Below are 22,337 nucleotides of genomic sequence, written 5' to 3' on the forward strand. Positions count from 1 at the left end.
TTTTCAATGCAGTGGGTTTCCTCTCTCACTGTAGACCAAGCATCAAAATGACCGCATGTCAGATACCAAATCTCTGTGGTTTAAGATGTGCCGCGGAGTTGTCATTAAACAAACATTGTTTTCTTTCCCCTTTACAAGACTGAGAACATGACTTGTCGGATATCGGTGAAAATGACAATTTGAAAAGAAAGAAGGTAATTAACCCCTAGTGCCCACACAGACAGCTGGCGGTCTACGGCAAATGACCCACAAACCACCAGATGCGTTATTGATGACCAGAGCTTAATGTAAACATCAATTTTGCAAAAGAGCAATACCGCACTGTGCAGACGTAAACAGCATGATTTCTATAAAATTGATCAGTCTTAAGAAATATTTCAGCAAGGCAGTATTACAAAACGCGTAAATGTATTGATGAGAAACAGAAAGCAATCATAACATCATTTGTACAAGTGGTAAAGTTATTAAGCACTGTTTATGGATTTTCTTTGATACTCTTGTTTTTAAAGGTGCATAGTAGTCTTGTTATTAAAGGTGCACGGTCCTGTGATAACTTTGTACAGTGACAAGTCTGAAATACTTGTACTTGGGTTATTCTACTACCTAACTGTATCAGATGAAGACTGCTGCTAGAAAGCTGTCATCCTGGTCAGAATACGGCTCTTGTTAAAATATGACTTTTGTTAACAAACGAACAACATGGTCACAAGAATGCTGGTCAACTCACTCTCTACCAACTCGTCCCAAACTTTGCTGTCTGTAAATAAATTGTGACGAAATTATAAATGGATGTCTACAACTTTCGTGTCATTTCATTTATTAATATTACCATGAAACTCCGCTATTACGACCACTTATTAAAATGGCTTTATATCAGGTAAACCTGTCAAGCCTATTTTAACGATGTTTGTGAATTTGTCCCATATATCCTTAAAGGAATGATCAGGCAAGGCTTTTGTACTCCGACTGGTTTGCATATTCAACCATATTTAATCCACATTATTGTTTAAAATATTGGTATATTTAATTAATAAAACGGTAATGATATGAGTGGATTAAACAGGGTGAGGCGAGTTGACCAACAGCTGGGGCGAATTGGTTCTGGGGCGAGTTGACCTGCTCCCGGTCAGAATAAGACTGTTGTAAAATAAGACTGCTGCTAGCAAGTTATCATTATCAGAATAAGACTGTTGTTAACAAACTGTTGAAAAATAAGTCGGCTGCTAGCAATCCAACACCATGATCAAAATAAGGCTGTTGAAAAATAAGTCAGCTGCTAGCAATCCAACACCATGATCAAAATAAGGCTGTTGAAAAATAAGTCGGCTGCTAGCAATCTAACACCATGATCAAAATAAGGCTGTTGAAAAATAAGTCGGCTGCTAGCAATCTAACACCATGATCAAAATAAGGCTGTTAAAAAATAAGTCGGCTGCTAGCAATCTAACACCACGATCAAAATAAGGCTGTTGAAAAATAAGTCGGCTGCTAGCAATCTAACACCATGATCAAAATAAGGCTGTTGAAAAATAAGTCAGCTGCTAGCAAGCTGTTATCAGTATTAAATAGTTTTTTTCTCAGCCGTTTTAATTTTAATTCAAAGCAAATAAGCTCAATTGTTGGCTATTAGCAGTTTTGAATAACACCAAGTTAAACTAGATATGCTGGGGTATTTAACAACTTACTGAAGATGATTGTTATTATGACGTTTTCAACTCAGTTCTGTCTCGTGCTGGTTTTGCAAAACCCTTTTTGGGGAGTTTCAAATATCCTAAAGACAAAGCCAGAAGGATATATTGCACAAGATGAAAAAGTTAATTTGTTTTAACGACATCACTAGAACACATTAATTTATTATCCATTGGCTATTGGATATCTAACATTTGGTAATTTTGATATATAGAGATGAAGCACTTGTCCTAACAGTAATTCATGGAAGCGGAAGGAAGGAAGGAAATGGTTTATTTAACAATGCACTCAACACATTTTTATTTATGGTTATATGGCGTCAAACATATGGTTAAGGATCACACAGATATTGAGAGGAAACCCGCTGTCGTCACTTGATGGGCTTCTCTTTTTGATTAGCAGCAAGGATCTTTTATATGCACCATTCCAGACAGGATAACACATACCACGGCCTTTGATATACCAGTCGTGGTGCACTGGCTAGAGCGAGAAATAGCCCAATGGGCCCACAGATGGGGGATCAATCCCAAACTGACCGCGCATGGAAGCATTAATTTACGGTCATCTCAAATCATTCTTTGGCCTGCTTTGTTGTGTGATAAAATCTTAAAACAAGTTGATTACTAAATTGACAGACATAGATTTTTACAGTTATCACAACAACAAAAAGGTTGTTCATACACAAAGATACCCAAACCAGTTGATTACCAAATTGGCAGACATAGCTTTTTAAATTTATCACAAAAAAGGTTGTTCAAACAAAAAGATAACCAAACAATTCAAGTGAAGTCAGACTGTCTTTATTGAGCTAAAGTTAGACATGTAATTTTTCAACCATATACACAAATTCAGCTGTAGTAAAATCAAATTTTTATATAGCAAAACATTAGCTTGTCAATTATTTGAAGTTTTATATCAAAACAAATTACTTGCAGTTCAGACACAATTTTTCTGTTTGCAAGATGAAAGCTATTATGAAGTTATTTATTTAAAATAAAAAAGATGACATTTTAAATGTTAACCACTATTACATGTATATCAATTAGTAAATGAAACAAAAAAATGCTATTGTTTGTATGATTGTGAATATGCAAAATATACATGTACGGTATATAAGGTGAACTGACACAGCATTCTATTTAACAATATACTCATAAATCATAATAAAAAAACCTGTTTAAAATGACCTCTGACCCTTCAGTACATAACTGGCTGGTACATTTGCAACAAAGCTGCATAACATTCAAAGATCCACCAATCTTACCACAAAGATCACATGCAATTTATTAGCCACCACAAAAATGCTGTAGCAAAATATTTTATCAAAATATATTAGTTAAAAACAGTTGCTACAAAATATTAAAGCAATTTAAAAAGATATGTTTATTCAGTAGTTACAAGCATATTATTGAAAATATTATACTGAACTATTTAATTTTCAAGTGATGTTTACTGTAAGATTTTTGGTATAAAAATCAAAGCAATAGAAATAGGGAGATGGATACAAAATTTAATACATAATCTTACAAGTTGCATTCCACAGAAAAATGAAAAAGTAACAGTAGCATACGAATCATATACCATGCTTCAATCAACCCCTTCCTCCAAATTATTTACTGTCATTCCACAAATACTCATTATTTTTGCCATGAAACTGTATCATGTCTATGCTTGGTTATTAAATACAATGCTAAGTACTGGAAATGTGAGGGACAAGGAAAAAAAGAAGAAAATCCCCCCCCCCCCCCCCCCCCCCAAATAACATTTTATTAATCCACCATTTGGTTTTCACTATATCCAGATCAGGTTTTGTCTTATCAATTTGTGGACATACAGAGTAAACTGATTGCGACTTGGACAGCCTTGGTGTTTTAGATCACAGCTTATGTCTTTTATACCTTTGGGCATTAAAGCATAGCTGGAATTCCTCATCATTTTGTCAATATATATATATATATATATATATATATGTATGTATATATATATATATATATATATATATATATATATATATGTATGTATATATATATATATTTGTTTAAATCAGCATTTCATTTGTTGAAATATGGTGCAAACTTAAACAATTTTTAAATGTGACTGCCAGAAATATATGAAGCATTTTTCACAAATGTTATTAAGCCTAAAAGAAACCCCCCCCCCCCCCCCCACCCACACACAATTTGCATTAATTTAGTACATTGTATATGATGTACAAATACATACGAAAGTATTTAAACAGATAATGAAGACAACAGCATAATGGTACACAAGAAGTCTTCATTTCAGTTACCGGTAAGTTCCCATTATATTCCTTGCTCTGGAGATGTATGCCAGGAATCATATGTGATTTTGAGTCGGACATTGATATTATGATCAAAAGATACATTTGTATTCCCTGATTTAAATTAGGGATACAGATTAAGTTTTAAACAAAACAAAAGGAGCTATATCTGTACAAATATCTTTAAAACAAATTCAAATTTTAATCAAAATATTTATTTAGTGTTCTTAGATGTGATCCTATTAGGATACTGAAATAATTGTTTTTCAGAACTTCTAGTGTTAAGTTAAAAGACTGTAGTCACTTGGAATGAATGACAATTCACAGATATTCTACTGCTAACCGTAATAATATATTTAATCTTTAATCCCCATCATAGTGCAAACCCCCAGAAATACAGCTTCTAAGATATCCATCTCTTGATTGTGTCCAACTCATAATCAGTTTATCCTGACACCTCTGAAAATGCTAGCTGCCTATAGACTTTTGAGTATCATAACACAATCTTGACATAAAGTTACTAACATTAACATTTTCAGCTGGATTAAAACAAAAATCTTTAACTGCTTTTATAGCTGAATAAAAGTACAAGTCTTGATTTCTTACAATGAAAATTTATTGCTATGAAAATGTTTATGAATTACCCACATGCAGTATGAATGCATTAATTTAGTCAATATAACCAATGACTACTTCTTTTGAATTCCAAATGAAAAGGATACACACAAAATACATAAATGCAATGTGTATGAAATGAAATGACATACATAGTAACCATATGACAAGCGAAGTGGCATTATGCTCTCTAAATATATACATATCTGTAATATGCACAAAATGCAGGATTGGGTTGCTGAATTTTTTTTTAGAAAAAAGTCTTACTTCCTTCCATAAATAACTGGCTAAACACTTTATATGTATCATATTCCCTTAAAGGAAGCTCAATTTACTATATTAAAACATATTATACAACAAAGGCAAAATATTTGACAAAAACCCCCCAAAATAAATACTGCAAGTTAATCTTCCATAACAAATATCAGCAACCAACAAACTGCATCATAAATGGTATCTAATAATAAAGTCTTAAGACATATAATATTGTTACAGCACAGCTGAAAGCAAAAATCAATAAAAAAAAACCCCAACCTTGACCATGGCTCAGATTTGCTTCTTTCAGGTTAAAATTATTTACTGCATATCAAAAATATTTGAAAACGATGTTTGTTAAACAAAACAGTTCCAACTTGGTGGTTATGGTAATTCAGCTGTAATGACATCAAAACGCTAAAAATAATTTATAGAAGTCATTCAGTTATCTGTATGTTATGATGCTATCTTAAACCATGATCTAAAACCCCCCCCACAAAACAACAAATAATATATATATTTAAAAAACGCACAACTTACCACCTCCCTCAATTATCCCCAAAACCGTGAATAAAATATAATTATTAAGGTTCATCTTAGTGCTACTTTTATTGAAAGATTATATATAAAAATGTATCCTCAAATAAAAAATAAAAAATATATGAACAAAATTACTTAATGTGTGTATAATTATTTACCCTGATACAACTTTGATAATGTTACTTTAAACATACATGGTTCAAATTATAAATGAGACACAAGGGCTGGTTGTTTTATAGAATTTAAACAATGTTTTAACTAGTTTTAGTGTCAATGATACACATTCTAAAAGAACAGATACAACTAAAGCAAAAGCAAAAGCAAAATATTCAGCCTATTTGTTATAAAACATCAACACAGGCTTCAACCAAACAAGTCTACTTTAAATGCAGTCAATTACAGATAAGTATCCTGATATATATATATCTCTCAACTATATGACTTGTAGCCTATCATATAGGCCTACTGCAGCAAAGATGGACTTGCAGTGTACAGTATCCTGCCAATACATAGCAAAGGCAGACTTGTACATTACAATAAATATCCTGCCAATACACAGTAAATATGGACTTGCTGTCGATAGTATTCTGCAAATACACGGCAAACATTGACAGTCTACAGTATCCTTGCAATACAAAGCAAAGGTTGACATACAGTCTACGGTATCCTGCCACTAAACACAAAAAATGGGACTTGCAGGTCTACCTCTACACAACAAATATGGAGTTGCAATCTACAGTATCCTGCCAATACAGAGAAAAGGTTGACATACTGTTAAAACATAGCAAAGAATGACCTGCAGTATATAGTGTATCCTGCCAAAACACACCAAAGGTTGACCTGCATCCTACCAAAATACAGCAATGTTTGACCTGCATTCTACACCATTCTGCCAATACAGCAAATTTTGACCTGCATTCTACAGTATCCTGTCAAAATACAGCAAAGGCTGAGTATAGTGTATTCTGTTAGTATACTGAACTTGAAATTTTAATTAATTTGAAACAAAAATCAAAAGTATAAACCAATATAAAGTTTTCTTACAATGGCAATTGTCTGTCAATATGCAACACTAACAAATACTTGACAATCACCAATGAAATACAAATGATAAAATATTTTTAAAACTGAAGTCTCAAAACAAAACTCTGACCAGTATATCTTATTTTACAACAAATTTGTCAAATAAATTTTTAGTTAAAACTTACATACAAAAGCATCAATTATATCATTAAGCAAACATAGAAGATTATGTCAAGAGAAACTCCCACTAGCATCATACAAATATTTACATCCAATCAAATTAAAGTTATTTTGCATAATTATACTGTGAGGCCCACTTTCCACAAACACATTTCCAAGTGCGACACATTTCTAATTTTATCAATACAGTAGATAATATTATACATAATACCTTTCAAGTAACTGGTACCTTCAGTGCCAAAAAGAGGAAACAATTTGAGTGATGAGCAGTTTACCCCCCCCACACCATCATGTCCTAGGTAAGAAGAATGTACAGTTCCCTGTATGCCCACATTTCAACTTAGTCATCTTGAAACTGAATTGATGATCTACTAATTTGTTGGAAAGTTATAGAAAAGTAAGGAAGTAATTTTCTGTTCTATAAAACTTTGTTGTGGAAAGTGCTAAAACCACTAGTGAAAATGTCTGCATAAAAATGCACATATTTTAGTGCATAAAATCATGTGTAGCAATGCGTACGTGGAAGGCAAGCATCAGTTAGAAAAGTGTAAACAATGAATGCTCAACACCAGAAATGACCGTGGGAAAAATTCCATGTCAATGAAAGGTGATCCAAGTTGGAGTGATGACGTACAATACAAATGCAAATGAGGATACTGGATTCCTAGTTCAACCACAAAATACAAACAGCATCGATACACTGTGCATGAATATACTGGCAGCTAGAATGATTTATTACACAGCGATCGGAGAGATACCCATCTGATATCTTCCATTTCCCCACATTGTTGGAAACATATCTTTCTAGCATTCATGATCTCCAATCAGCTGATTGAAATAACCACACAGTATGACACTGCATACAGACTATATACATACATATATATAGATTTGATATATGATTGAAATAACCACACAGTATGACACTGCACACCGACTAGTGTATATATATGTGTGTGTGTGTGTGTGTGTGTGTGTGTGTGCGCGCGCGCGTGTGTATGGGTTGGGTAATGCACAATATTTTTGTGTTTTTTTACAGGTCTTACATTCATGGAATATATTGGTAGTAGTGTTTGCATCAACTTCACTACTTGTTTAGTTGGAAATGTCTTATTTTATTCATCGATGCAAGTTGTAACAAATAAAATACTGTACTAATTTCTGAAATAGTAATTTATATTTCAAGTCATTTCTTTTGAACTTTTGCAAGTGATGTAGGACTGAAAACAAACATGCTATAATATAAAAGATTTCTTATGAAGAACTCATTTAGCCTTTTCTATGTATCCTCAAAGTTCTCAAGCTTCTAATTCAGGAGACTGGCTTAATTACTAATTAGATTAATCGACAAAAGCATATGACATTAATCTAATTCTAACTATTTGTTAAAAATAGCTATTTGCATATTTCTATTTTTCCAACCCTTGTACGATTTGTAATACTTGTCAAATATGGTAATTTATATTTACAGTTAGAAATGAAAATATTTCAGTTTTGAGCCTTACATCTGCAAACAAAAGGCCAGTGTTTATAATATCAAGTATTAGGGACTAGATCAACAGTTCATAATAATAAATGTGCAGTTTATGTGCAAAAACACGAACTTAACAAAAAGATGGGTACTGGTTACCATGGAGACTTTTATAAAAACAAAATGTTCTAACATAGGCAAATATAAGGATTTTTTTTGTTTGTTTGTTGTTTTCATTTAATAAAGCCATATTTCAGAAGAAAATGCAATTTTGGACTGAACTTAAGATTAGTAAATGCATATTTGTATTTATGCAGATATTTAAAGGAATAAAAGTTTCAACTGCAGACTGTTCAATGCCAGTTAAATCAACATCATAGATTTCTATCCCATTAATGCACGGTTTTTTTTTCTCCAGTGGATTCTTTGCTATAATCAGTCAAGTTCATGTTCAATGAATGAAGAAAACCACCAAGAATTTTACTTAAGTCAGTTTTGGAGAAGATACTGTCAAGTGTAGGGACATTTCATGGCAAAGAAAACTAAAATTCAACCAACAAATCAAACTGCATAACAGCAAGTACTAACATATTTGTGTAGAACATAATGTTAATTCAATCAATTTATGAACATTTATTTTTTCCAACAAAAGTTTTGGAGACAGCAATAAGAAATGATAGGAGCAGAGTGATAATAGAAGTGCCTTGTCTAAACAAACAACAATAATTCTGCAGCATTGTAGTGAAGTGCTTCAAATGCATGTAAATCACATACCTTCATCGTCTTGCTATTATACTAATACAGTATAAAATTATTACAATTATAGTTTCCTACATACGAATGTATTTAATTTGGCACTTGATCACGATAGTTTCAATATATAATGATAATCCCAGCACATCTATACATCAATTGTTCCACTTAGACAACAATACCAAACAAACCAAAAACCAATTTTATAATTATTATTTTTACCATAAACCTAATCAGCTAAATTTGTTTCTAAGAACTATATTATATAATCATAACGCCTATATAATAACAATTGCACTGCAATTTACGATGTGTGCTTTTGTTATATATTGTGCAATTATATACATAAATAAATAGGTACATATGAGCAAGAATCTTTTTAATTTTGATTTTTCTTCTTTCCAATTCCCCACCAAGACAGAAACTACAAATACACCAAAGAATATTTTCAAACAGAAGCGGACTGATATTATTTTTAGCACTTGCGAGAATTCAGGGTTTTGGCCCTATATTGAAATAATGAGACACCTGCAAACTTCAAGTTGGACTACAGCGTTTTGTTCAAACATAATAAAACAAGAGAAACTGCTCGTTCAATGTCTGTTAAAAAAAACCCAGAAATAATTATTCGAGAAGTCTTTACAATCTTTTGTTAATCTCCAAAACAAAATAAAACAATATTCCATTGAATGCTCCTTTGCATTTTATCAAGACCACGAAAACATTGCATACCTATATATACATATCTGGTTGCTTGCTTTTTTTAATGTTCCCCAATTATTTTGTAAAATATTGTTTGTTATAATAAATATGTCATTATAACAATCTTGTATTAAATTGGGGGACAAAAAGCTTAAATGAATGTCAAAACTAAACATCAAGAAGATTTTACTGTCGCACAAAAGTGTTAAGTTAGACCATCTGTTTTACGATTTTCCCAATCCCCACCACAAGAACAAACAAAAAATTAAAATAGTTTTTAAAAACAAGAATTGTTTTTACATGCAATGAGTATTGTCCCCCATGAATTTAATTATACAAGAAACATCCCCACAAATCTATTATGATTTCATGACTTGTTATGTCTATATAATTCTTTAACATGTTTTAGTTATATTAGACATCTGTACAAGTTATACACTGCCAGATATCTAAAAACAAGTATACGAAAAGATGTGCTGTTGAATTGTTTATACACAAAACTGAAAACAGTCTCCCCCCCCCCCCCATACAAAAAGTTACAATTATTCTTGCAACATATAATTATGATGAAAACATATAAGACAGTAAGACACATCTCCAGTATGAGAACAGGCACAAAATTTTAAGTAGACACCTGTTCACCTGAATACTTCAATGATGGGTCAGAGAATATTACTGAAACAAACTAAAATAAGTCTTCAGATCCAGTGGAGTTGTCTCCAAATAAGTCTTCAGATCCAGTAGAGTTGTCTCCCTTGATGACTGAGAGTACACCCAGTCGTGTACATTGATGTATGCTGACAGCCTGCACACAGTTCTCTTTCCAAAACATACTACAGGCTCACGTTAGTGACATATTCGGTCAGTCATATCCCTCTGAAAAACAGAACAATAAAAATGGTTAAACCTCATTTTGTTTTACTCTCAAAAGATTCCACTGATGTGATTGTTGTTATAGCTCACTTGGCACTTTGTCCGTCTTGTTTAATGTGGGCACAGGACTGGACGCCAACGCATGTCATGCCATTTGTAGTTCATCAGTTAAGCATTGTTTGGTTATCGGCAGGATTAATTTTAGTAAAGCTAGAAAATACTAATTGTTAATTTCAATTTAAATGTTTTTAGGTATTATGACGACAATTTAATTTGATTCCAATAAAAATAAAGTGAATAACAAAGTAGTAAGTATGGAACATGTTTCATTATTGTATTTTGAATTTCTGCAACACAGGATTTCTGGAGAAAATAGAGTTTTTTGTGAACAATAAATAAAATGAGAGAAACCCCCCCCCCCCCCCCCCCCCCCCCCCCCACCAAAACCATGCTAAGATGGCGAGTACTTGACCGTGTATTATTTATAGTAGGTACATCGAAATTTGTGTCACAAATAAATACATGTTAAATGGCAATAAAAGTAATAAGTAAGAAATGTGTAAATTTAGCAAATTCATCAACATATATCAAATTTAGCTTTATATACCAATCTGTGTTAATTGCCTCTTTGTAATGAGTACAATGTGTTAAATATTTATAATTCCAGTTATTCTTAACCACATGAGTAATAAAGTACAATACTTACTAAAGGCTCCAGCTCCTTCTTGTCAACAAGATGGTACTCTGACACGAAGTAGTAGAAATGTTTATAGCACGTGTTTACATGAGCCTCCTGGGGGAAACAAATAATGAAACAAACATTAAACAAAAATAAACCCAGAAAACAACCACGTAATCTTAATAAAATGCATTACTAAAACAGTTCAGTCAACAAGCCTTATATAATGATAAAGATATTAAATACTCACAAAACAATCTCAGCAAATGGTGGTCGATACTTGAGGTGAGAAGAATATATATCAGTCTAGTGAATCATTAATTACTATGGGTATACCAGTTTTTTGTTGGTTTTTTAAATGTGACTTCTTTTTCTATCATAAGTACATATGGGGCGAGATATAGCTCAGTGGGTAGAGTGCTCACCTGAGGTACTTGGGTCATAAGATTGATTGGGTCCCCCCCCCCCCCCCCAACTAACCAGTGTCCCACAACTGGTATATCAAACAAAGTTTGTTTTGTGTAACGACACCACTAGAGCACATTGATTTAGTAATCATCAGCTATTGGATGTCAAACATATAGTTTTAGAGAGGAAACCTGCTACATTTTTCCATTAGTAGCAAGGGATCTTTCATATGCACTATCCCAGAGACAGGACAGAACATACCACAGCCGTTGGTATACCAGTCGTGGTGCACTGGCTAGAGTGAGAAATAGCCAGTGGGCTCACCGACGGGGATCAATCCTAAACCGACAGTGCATCAGGCGAGCGTTTTACGACTGGGCTAGGTATCACCCTTGGTATATCAAAGGCTGTGTTTTAGAAAATGTGTTTCTAATTTTCATTATTATTCATACTTACCTAGTACTAGCACAACAACAATGCTATACGACCCTGAGTTATAACCTCCACTGCAGAATTATCTCCCCTTGCCGGATGTATAACCTACACCCGCGCATGGGTAGACCGTATATCCTCGTTATCGATTCAAAGTCCGGAATGACTGAATAAAAAAAAAACCTCCCTCTGGGAGAGTGGGAGGTAACGGTTGTTGTGGTAGTACTAGGTAAGTATGAATAATAATGAAAATTAGAAACAAATTTTCTAATAGTCTTATTTAACTTACTGTACTAGCGCAACAACAATGCTATAACAGACGTGATATAACACCGTTAAAGCACGAGAATTTAACACTAAAGGGAGGAGGTAAGAAAACAAGGAGGACTTACCCATTCAACCAGTAGTGTTCGTCTCAAGTAATGATACAGTGAAAAAGCAACCCACATCATACGAGGTATAAAATGTCAAAGTGACTTTTAAATTGCAGAACTACAACCCCAATTAAAAGTAAACCAAGTTAACAAGGCGAGGAAACCCGCACACCAAGTAATGGTAAAAGACACTCGACTGCCCCAGATAGTCAACCATCCACCCCCCACTCTCCAAACAGGAGGTGGAGAACTATCTCCCAGAAAGACTGCCGCTAGCGACCAATCGAAATAAGGGTCGCCCCCTACTTGTGGCCCTGCACACCGAAACGACTTGCTGCCCTGCAATGACTGATTGAATCCGCCGAGTTCCATCCGGACCAACAGCCATATCACGGAAATAAAACCGGTCAAACGTGTGTCGACCTTTCCAAAACCCCGCACTCATGACATTGAAAATGTCCAAAGAATCATGGAATTAAGGGAAGCAGAAATCGCCCGAATCTCATGAGGTCGAACGGAGAAATTCTGCAGAACATGATCACCCGCCTTCTCATATGCCAGTTTGATGGTTGCAGCAATCCATCTCGACAAAGCATTCTTCATAATGTCTCCTAGTTGGCACGTGAAAGAGATAAACAGTCTCTTAGTGTTTTGCCGGAGATTTCTAGTATGCTCCAAATAGAATTTCAAAGCCTGCACCGGACAAAGAAGTCTATCAGAATTATCCGCAGAAAGCGTACGAGATAAACACTGAATGATGGCCGGAGGAAACTCTTCCCCTGGCACCTGGTTCTTAGCCACGAAAACAGGATCAGTACGTAATGTAACTGACCCGTCCGTATTGTAATCCACCAAATCATGCAAAAAAAGCATGAATCTCACTAATACGACGGCAAGCCGCTAGTGAGACCAGAAACTAAGTTTTCCACGTCAAATGACGAAGACTGGCGAATTTCAAAGACTCGTAGGGCTTGCCTTTGAGTGCATGCAGAACCAGAAAAACATTCCATTTAGGCAAAATGGAAGGCTTCTCAACCGTGTTTTGCAACGACTTAAGCAAGTCATGCAACACAAGATTCGTTGAGAAATCTCGACGTCCACACTGCCTCAGAGTAGTGAAAATGGACAACCGGTGACTTCTCACTGTTTGAACCTTCAGCTGTCTTTCTTGGACAAGAGCCAGAAAGTACTCAGCTAGCTGCTAAGTCATTAACAGTAGGCGACAATGGATCCACGTCCCTCTCAGTCGCCCAAAGAACTCAAGCGCGCCAGTGACACTGGTAGACCCTCTCCGTAGACTGGCACTTCGAAGAGGAGACGAGCTCAGCAACCCGTTTAGAAAAGCCACGAATGAAGTCGGAAAACCTCCGGCTTCGGATGCCACTCTGTCCGACGCAGTCTCTGAATGAGCAGATCGGGTATCGACGGCAACCGCACCGGCTCCTGCACTAAAAGTGACAGGAGCGGAGGAAACCAGGCGTGAGCTGCCCAACTCAGCGCTACGAGCGTGACACAAGGTTGCCAGAACCGTGCCAAACAGAACTGGAGGGGGAAAGGTGTAAAAATCCAGTCCCATCCAGTCCATGCTCAATGCATCGTACTCCAGTGCCAGTGAGTCTAGTACCGGCGATACAAACACTGGCAACTGACTGTTCAGGCGAGTGGCAAACATATCGAGTTGAGGACTCCCCCACAACTGAAGAACTCGATAAGCCACTGTCCGGTGCAACATCCACTCCGTCTGAACCGGGGAACGACGACTCAAAGCGTCCGCCAAGACGTTCACAGACGAAGGAATGTGTTTGGCTGATAACACCACTCCCCAATCGTCGCACCATTCCAGAATCTCCAAAGCCGCAAGACTCAATGACAGGGATTTGGTGCCTCCCCACCGATTGAGGTACGCAACAACCGACGTGTTGTCCGACCTCAACAAAATTCGACAATGTCGAATAACAGTCCTGAAATGGAGACAAGCGCGACGCACCGCTTCCATCTCCAACAGGTTGATGTGACGACTCCTCTCTGAAGGAGTCCACACCCCTGACAGATGTTGATCCAAAAGGTGTGCACCGAACCCCTCGAGGGAAGCATCGGTAAACAGGACCAACTCTGGAGAAAGTGGGTGTAAAGGAACAACCTGGGACATACACTTGTCCACTAGACACTCTTGGATCGGAAGAATGAACCAAGGCCCCAATGGTACCACCAAATCCCAGCTGAGACCATCCCACACTCGGGACAAATGCCATTGAAGCGGTCTCTTGAACCGTCTGAACCGCACATTCAGCGCCGCCAGCGATTTGAGATGGCCTATCAACACATGGAGCGTGCGCACTGACGCACTTTGCTCCACCAGAAGACACTGCGCCAACGTCATGAAATTGTGAAGTCGCGAATCCGTCGGAAGAACGGACATCTCCACAAGGTTGAAAACCACCCCGAGATAAGTGAAAACCTGCATTGGCACTAATTCCGACTTGACCCAATTGGGAATAAACCCCAATCGGAGAATCATGTCAATCATGAACTCCATGTCCACGAGACATGCCGTCTGTGACGCCGCCGGAATTAACCAATTGTCCAGGTAATTGTGCATCCGTATACCCAACAGATGTACATGCCCCACCACTGCCTTTACTACCCGAGTAAAGACGTGAGGGCTTGTGGCCAATCCGAACGGCAGAACTTGAAACTCGTAAGCTCTGCCGTTGTAGAGGAACCGCAAGTACTTCCAAAAATCCCGATGGATTGGAACATGCAGGTAAGCGTCCTTCAAATCGATGGACGCTGCCCATTCCCCCACCTGAAGCAAAGCGGGAACCGACTGAACCGTCTCCATCTTCATAGATGGAATAATGACGTAAGAATTCAGCGGCTTCAGGTTTAGAATTGGTCGCCACTCGCCATTCTTCTTCTGGGCGAAGAACAGATGGGAATAAAATCCCGGAGTGCCAAATCTACCTCCTGGATAGGTTTCTTGTCGAGAAACTCGACAACCATCTTCTCCACCAGTACTCGTTTGTCGACAGACGGTACCACAGGTAACCGGGAGGGGGGGGGGGGGGGGGGAGAGAGAGAGAGAGAGAGAGAGACAGACACGGGGAGGACGTCAGTGGAGGGGGTGATGAAAACGGAATTTTGTATCCATTGCGGACAACCGACAAAACCCATGGGTCCAGATCTGGCAGTTCGCGCCAACTTTGAACAAAATGGCGCAACCTGCCACCCACAGGAAGATCTGCTAATGGAACCTCCGTAAGCAGATGTCGATTGTCCACGCACCCTCATCCCGGCTGCTTCCCACCCCTGGGCGCCTTGCCCCGAGCGGAACCACGAAAACGTGCCGGCTTCCCACGAAAACGTCCCTGTTTCGATGCACCACAGGCATTACCCGACTGCACGCCCGAATCAGACACCACAGGGATCTAATAAGAAAAGTCGATTTCTTAACAGGTGGAGGCTTAAAAGTAGATGCCGCCTGGCGCTTACGAGCAATTCGGGACTGAGCAGCAGGGACGAATTTCGCCGCTTATTGGTTCATGACCAAGTTAAAATTGGTCCCTTACTGAGCGACTACGAAAGTAGGTTTTAACCACACCCGTCGCTCTCAGTCCCGCCAGGTAGTGATCCCGACACAGAAGTAGACTGTTGGCAAAACATGCCCAGCAAGCTAAGCGATGTGATGAGAGGCTTTAGAAGCCGCCAACAAACAACCCTTAGCCATCGGCGGAAGACCCGTGACTGCTTTATCTAACCCAAATAGGAACGTACCTAAATGGTTATTGACTTGAAAAAAAGAAGTTTAGATAACCTCTCCAAAGTCTCTAAATCCGTGAGTGGCACACTGACATTAGGAGATGGGTGGCAGTCTGCCTTCACCCTAGCGGAAACAACCGCTGGATGTGAAAGGAAGGAAGCTCCCGATGTCTTATACGAAGACGTGGACAAAACCTTCGCCGCAGACAACAGTTTCCCGGTAGCCAACGCTGCCGGAAACTCTTCCACTACCGCCCCCAAAATACGATCGCTACCCGCAATCAAAGCATCAATCTCCGCAAGAGATTCATGTGCCGAAATCCTGCCGCTGAGCGTCCATCGCTAAAGGCCGGTTTCCAAAAGAAACACCCTTGTAAGACTGAACAGCCTCCTTCGATGGAATTGCATCCGCACACACCAGTCGGACCTGTTCCCGTACAAAACCAAGAACCGCCTGGTAATCATAATCGCCGTCTGGCATACCATCGGCAAAAATGGGAATCTCATCGAGCACCGAACCTGGTGCCGACCCTTCCCCCAAACCACACACTGATTCAGGGGAAAAATCCTCTTCCGAAGAAGAAATGTTCTCAAACGATGCGTAATGCGCTGACCGTAACGGAAACGAAACTGCATGGGCGGGACGATGCGGACCGGCTGAATCCACGAACTGGTCCAACCCCGGTCTCGCTGGAAACCCCGGCGGTGGAGGGACTGGTATAGGCGATTCCCCTAGCCAGGCCATGAAATTCTCAAAAAGAGAAACATAGTCCCCCCAAGTCCACCCCTGAGGGCGACCCGAAACCATCGGACACTGAACGGAAGGTTCCGCCCACGCAGTCGAGGGATAATGCCTGGAACCTCTACCCCGATCTGACAGGTCCGGATTGACCATCGGTGTAGACACAGGCGCACCCAAGAAAGCTGCAGTTTCCCTGATCCCAGCTGAAGCAGACAATGGGACTGGTAGTGTCGGTTGAACCGGACCGTCAGGAAATTCGTACACGTACGAATCCTGCGCCGAATTCTGAACCCAACGTACCACGTGTGGATTAGCCAACCCAGTTGACGTAGCCACATGCGAACGATCTAAAAGTTGATGACGCTGTACAGGCGCCCCAACAACAGAAGGAACGCCCACTGGCGTCGCACCCGAAACAACGCCACCTGGCTCCGTGTCCGAGACAACGTTGTGATCACCGAAAGACACGTTGGCCGAAACAGTGCCCTCGGACGCAACGACCAACCCTCCACCAGAAGTCTGGTGAGACGAACGGCGCCGCGAAGCAGACTTCATTCTAGATCTAATCGACCCCTCCACAGAAGGACCGATAACCCTGCCCCCATCAGCAAGATGGGAGTCGGAACTGAGAGACACAGTCGTTCCTGCCACAACTGCACTCCCTCCGACTGACGCCCCCGTTACAACCATAACGGGCGCCGCCTCCACCGACGGAGGCAAAAGCAAATGCCCAGGTGGAACGGAGCCCGACCTGGAAGAAACCTTCGCTGCTTTAGCCGAAGCAAGGAGCAACAGCGCCCCCTCCGCGCCAAGCGGCGCTTCGGGTTTACTGGTATCACCATGAAGATGGCGAACAGACGAGGTGGCGCCCTTGCGCCTACCACTTGTCTGCGAGCTCTTTGAACTGGACACCGACTTGCCGACCGACGGCAAATCGGTATGGAGCACGACCCCAGAGGTTGCCACTGTGCTCCGCCCGTCCCATTCATGTCTAATCATCCTCTTACGCTCGGCGTCTTTTGACAGCTTCTTAGCCTTCCCCTACTTGGCGGGGGACCAATTTACACAGATATGACACTGGCGTTCAAAACAACAAGAACGACATGCCCGACATAACAAATGCTGATCAAACTGGGGCAGTCGTTTCAGACAACCCCCCCTCGGCACACACAACCAACCGGTTGGAGCCCGAGGAAGCCGTGTCAGACATTAACCCCCTGTGTAAATCACCCAAAAGACCTCGTATGACAGAGTAAAACAAAATTACAAATTAATAAACAAATTGCCAATTTGACCAAAAAGATTTACTACAGAACTCGAACACGACTGCAATGGAGGACTGCAGAATCAAAAACGAGGATATACGGTCTACCCATGCGCGAGTGTAAGTTATACATCCGGCAAGGGGAGATAATTCTGCAGTGGAGGTTATAACTCAGGGTCGTATAGCATTGTTGTTGTGCTAGTACGGTAAGTTGAATAAGACTAATGTGATATCCTGTCCATGGGAGAGTGCATATAAAAGATCAAAATTTGTTATTGCAGATCATGAAATGTTTGCTAAAAAGAAATTAATGCCAGAAATGCTGATGATATGTTCATTCAGGGAGTATTTTGTTCAGTATCGCGTTGCTATTCACTGCAAAAGTTTTAGAGATTGCTACACAATTTTAAACATTAAACTAATCAATTTTCAATCGACTAGAAATATTGCTAATCAAGATTTTGAAAACAAAATACCGGCCTCGGTGGCGTCGTGGCAGGCCATCGGTCTACAGGCTGGTAGGTACTGGGTTCGGATCCCAGTCGAGGCATGGAATTTTTAATCCAGATACCGACTCCAAACCCTGAGTGAGTGCTACGCAAGGCTCAATGGGTAGGTGTAACCCACTTGCACTGACCAGTGATCCATAACTGGTTCAACAAAGGCCATGGTTTGTGCTATCCTGCCTGTGGGAAGTGCAAATAAAAGATCCCTTGCTGCCTGTCGTAAAAGAGTAGCCTATGTGGCGACAGCGGGTTTCCTCTAAAACAATCTGTGTGGTCCTTAACCATATGTCTGACGCCATATAACCGTAAATAAAATGTGTTTAGTGCGTTGTTAAATAAAACACTTCTTTCTTTTTTTTGAAAACAAAATGTTCCTGGTCATTCACTGTTTATTTGAATATATTGCTTTCTTCTCGATTTGCTGCAATTTTTAAGATGTTATCGACTAAGAGAGATTTTTTAACGATTGCAATTACATATTAAATATATTTTACTGCATAAAAATATTAGTGGCTGTATATTAAACGTGTTTCTGATCGTTCTAATATTTGTACTAGGTTAAATTTCATTTTATTTGCACAAAAAAATTTCTTCCATACATATGAAATTATTTGAAGACAAAATCCAGTTACAAATATTACGGCGACAAGAAACACATTGAATATACAGACACTGATATTCTAAACAAGAAAATATATTTAATATGCAAGTTTAATCGTAGAAATATTTTATTAGTTGAAAACATCTTACAATGCAGCAAACTCAGGAATGTCCCTTTAAGTTTTGTTTTTAAAAAAAACAAATTTTTAAATGCATTATTATGGTAATTTAAAAATGGAAAGCATGGGTTTTGCCAATAGAGGTATCAATTAAATTTATGTTCCCCAAAGCCCAATTACATTTAATGGTTTACTTCATCATCAGTCAGTTGGTGATAACTAATAATCAATCACGAAATGTCATCCAATTCCCTACACTGGTTTTCATTCATTTTGTGTCACGTATTAAACAGAGCATTGTTAATGGACTAGGTCTAAACATTACTCAGTCTGTAATGACTTTTTCTTAATGTGGTTTAGAGTCGGATTTACAAAGACTGTTTTTCTTAAACATAGGTGTTTAAGCATAGTAAATACATTTAGTAACATGTGTTAGACACAAGCAGGCTTTACACAAATATTTAAACAGAAATACTGAAATACTTTTCATTTCAGTTACCATATTGTGATGAAAGTGATTTAACCATAGTCAAGTTTTGATATTGTGAAGTGAATTTACAAGACAAGACTACTTACTGCACCAATTGCCAGCAACTTGTCAAAATGGTGAATATAAACATGAACAAATACACGGAACAATCGAGTCAAGATCTTCTTCACTACACTGAAGTAATTTTTGGGAAATGGAACACCTGAAAATTGATATTAAAATACATAACAATTTAACGAAAATGTACTTCCATTATAATCACTCAACAGTGACATACATTTATTATATCATAGAGGAAGAAATACCCATTGTTTATTTTATGTTGTTAGAGAGGTAATAAAATATGGCTGATATAAAATATTCTGTAACATTTAGTTAGTTGTGAAAAAAAAAAAAAGAGAAGAAAAAAAGTTATTTGAAAGATTACACCCCCAAACTTCCCAACAACTCCCCAGCCTCAAGAAAGCAATGTAACAACCCACTCCCACCCCAAGAAAGCTGTGACTGACGTTACATACAAGAGATTAGGATTAAATTAATATCTGACCCTGTTTGACTGGGAAAACTGTCTCGTCGTTAATCTGTCCCTCGATCCACTCCATGAGCAAGGCAATGTACTGTGGGGCTGGTAAAGCAGTGGGTTTCTTGTAACGCACATGATCACACCAGTGATATTCATATCTGAGAAAACAAAACACAGCACGATTTTAGGATGTTTTACAAATCCTTTATATCCTTTGCTATAAATCTAAATCAAATTTTTTTTTGCCTCAAAATATATTAATGAATAATAATTATTATTCAACTTGGAATAAGAACATCTGGTTTTAGTTAAAGTTTTTATTATCATCCCTAAATTTAATTAAGGTGCATATGGGGCAGAGTTCAGCCAGACAAAACACAAAAAAAGATTAGATTAGTTTTTGTGCCTCAAATGACAGTAGAGGAACCAATGAAAATAGCATATTGTGCAATGTTATATGGTCTTTGTGAACAAGTAATAAGATTTTCTCTCTCTCAATGTTAGATATTTTTTTGTTATTCAAACAAACTAAATCACTCGCCAAATTCACCAATTGCAAATGTTAAAACAATTGGCAAATTTTATTTCAATTTGGAGAAATAATGTTTTGTAATAATTAGTATTTTGTTAGAAAATAACTAGATTTCTGCCATTTTTGAAGCTTTAACAGATAATTTGGCAACATTTTCTACTTGCCAAGAGCTAGCCCTGTAAATATACACCAAAAAACCCAAGACAATTACTTTAGTAATTAATATATTTAATTTAAAACATTGCAGAATATACCTGACAAATTAAAATTCTGAACAAAGAAATGACTAAAATCTTAGGCATTTATTTATCATTATCTACAGGCCTACTTTTTCTTTAAAGAACCAAATTAATAATGATGTATATCTAACAATACTTACTTTGGACCTCCGGACATTGTCGGACATGTTTGTTCTGTGCAGTGTTCACATATTGTGCCATACAACAGATTGATTCGGTTGAAGAAGTCCACAACTGAAAATAAAGAAAAGAAAATCTATTAAAGGTCATGAAATACAAGTAGGTGTCTAAGTGACCTTTTCAAAGAACATAGAGCATATGCTGTGCAGTTTGTGGAATAAGAACTCAATGAGTTACTGTGACTTACGTGACTTTAGATGTCATAGAACAAGTGTCATACATGTAATTACAAAATATTTTTTACACAAAATAGCCAGTCATCAAATTATGTGGCTAAAACTCCTACCTGCAGCGTATCAATCGACAAAAACACCACAGATATAAATACTACCACCCCTCACACTTAAAGGGAATCAGAAAAAATTGGGGATCAAGCTGCCCATTTCTGAGATAATGGGTAGTGTCTATGACTACCCTAGTTCGGCACAAAATTCGAGTACTTTTTTTTACAGGTACCCCATACATGTTTCAAGCACAAGGCTGCTTGACACATTGGTACTAGATGAAATAAAATTGCTTTTTTTTTATACCCAGATGAAACTATTATTTTTTTACAACCAACACACTCACAGGACTTGTGGTGTTCACTTCTCTATCAAAAGTTGGGTGCACTTCGAACTTTGACCAGCCGGAAGTTATTTGGTTTAGTACTACCTTTAATGATCATTTACCAAACAGAGTCAACAAAACACCCAAAATGTCTGTAAACTTCACTGGTACAGACTGTACAGAATACAGTTATTTTATTGGACTGTTATTTCATATTATCGGCAAGCATAGCAAATAATGGGCTGTACAAAATGTTTTAAATTAATCGCAGTGCTTTAAGGTTTTTGGGGGTTTTATATATACATAGTGTGCAGTCTCACATCGAGTTGGAACATGCTTGTAGCATACTTAAAGATATAATGAAATGTGTTTATTTTTCATTTATTTATTAAACTATAATTTCATACCTAAAAATTAAAATGGAAGAATAACAACATTGGCTAGAATATTGCTTGCAACAAAAATGTATTAAGGGTCACTGAGACATTTCTTTTGAATGATATTAAGTTCACAATCTTTAAAAAAAAAAGCTGGCTGAGCTCCTGTTAAGTATAGCATA

The 22,337-nt window shown here is 37.9% G+C and overlaps 1 protein-coding gene across 1 annotated transcript in view; it reads right to left on the reverse strand.

Moving 5' to 3' along the window:
• Positions 1-3,619: 3,619 nt before the first annotated feature.
• Positions 3,620-22,337, reverse strand: part of LOC121382223 (MOB kinase activator 3C-like) — a 30,412-nt gene continuing 11,694 nt past the window's right edge. Inside the window, exons 3-7 of the mRNA XM_041511750.1 lie at positions 21,190-21,283; positions 20,303-20,436; positions 19,842-19,957; positions 11,089-11,175; positions 3,620-10,385 (exon numbers count right to left, since the gene is read on the reverse strand). Coding sequence (XP_041367684.1) covers positions 10,356-10,385; positions 11,089-11,175; positions 19,842-19,957; positions 20,303-20,436; positions 21,190-21,283 — 461 coding nt within the window. The 3' untranslated portion in view covers positions 3,620-10,355. The remainder of the gene's footprint in view (positions 10,386-11,088; positions 11,176-19,841; positions 19,958-20,302; positions 20,437-21,189; positions 21,284-22,337) is intronic.

This window comes from Gigantopelta aegis, chromosome 9 (assembly GCF_016097555.1).
Source record: "Gigantopelta aegis isolate Gae_Host chromosome 9, Gae_host_genome, whole genome shotgun sequence".
Classification (NCBI taxonomy): domain Eukaryota; kingdom Metazoa; phylum Mollusca; class Gastropoda; order Neomphalida; family Peltospiridae; genus Gigantopelta; species Gigantopelta aegis.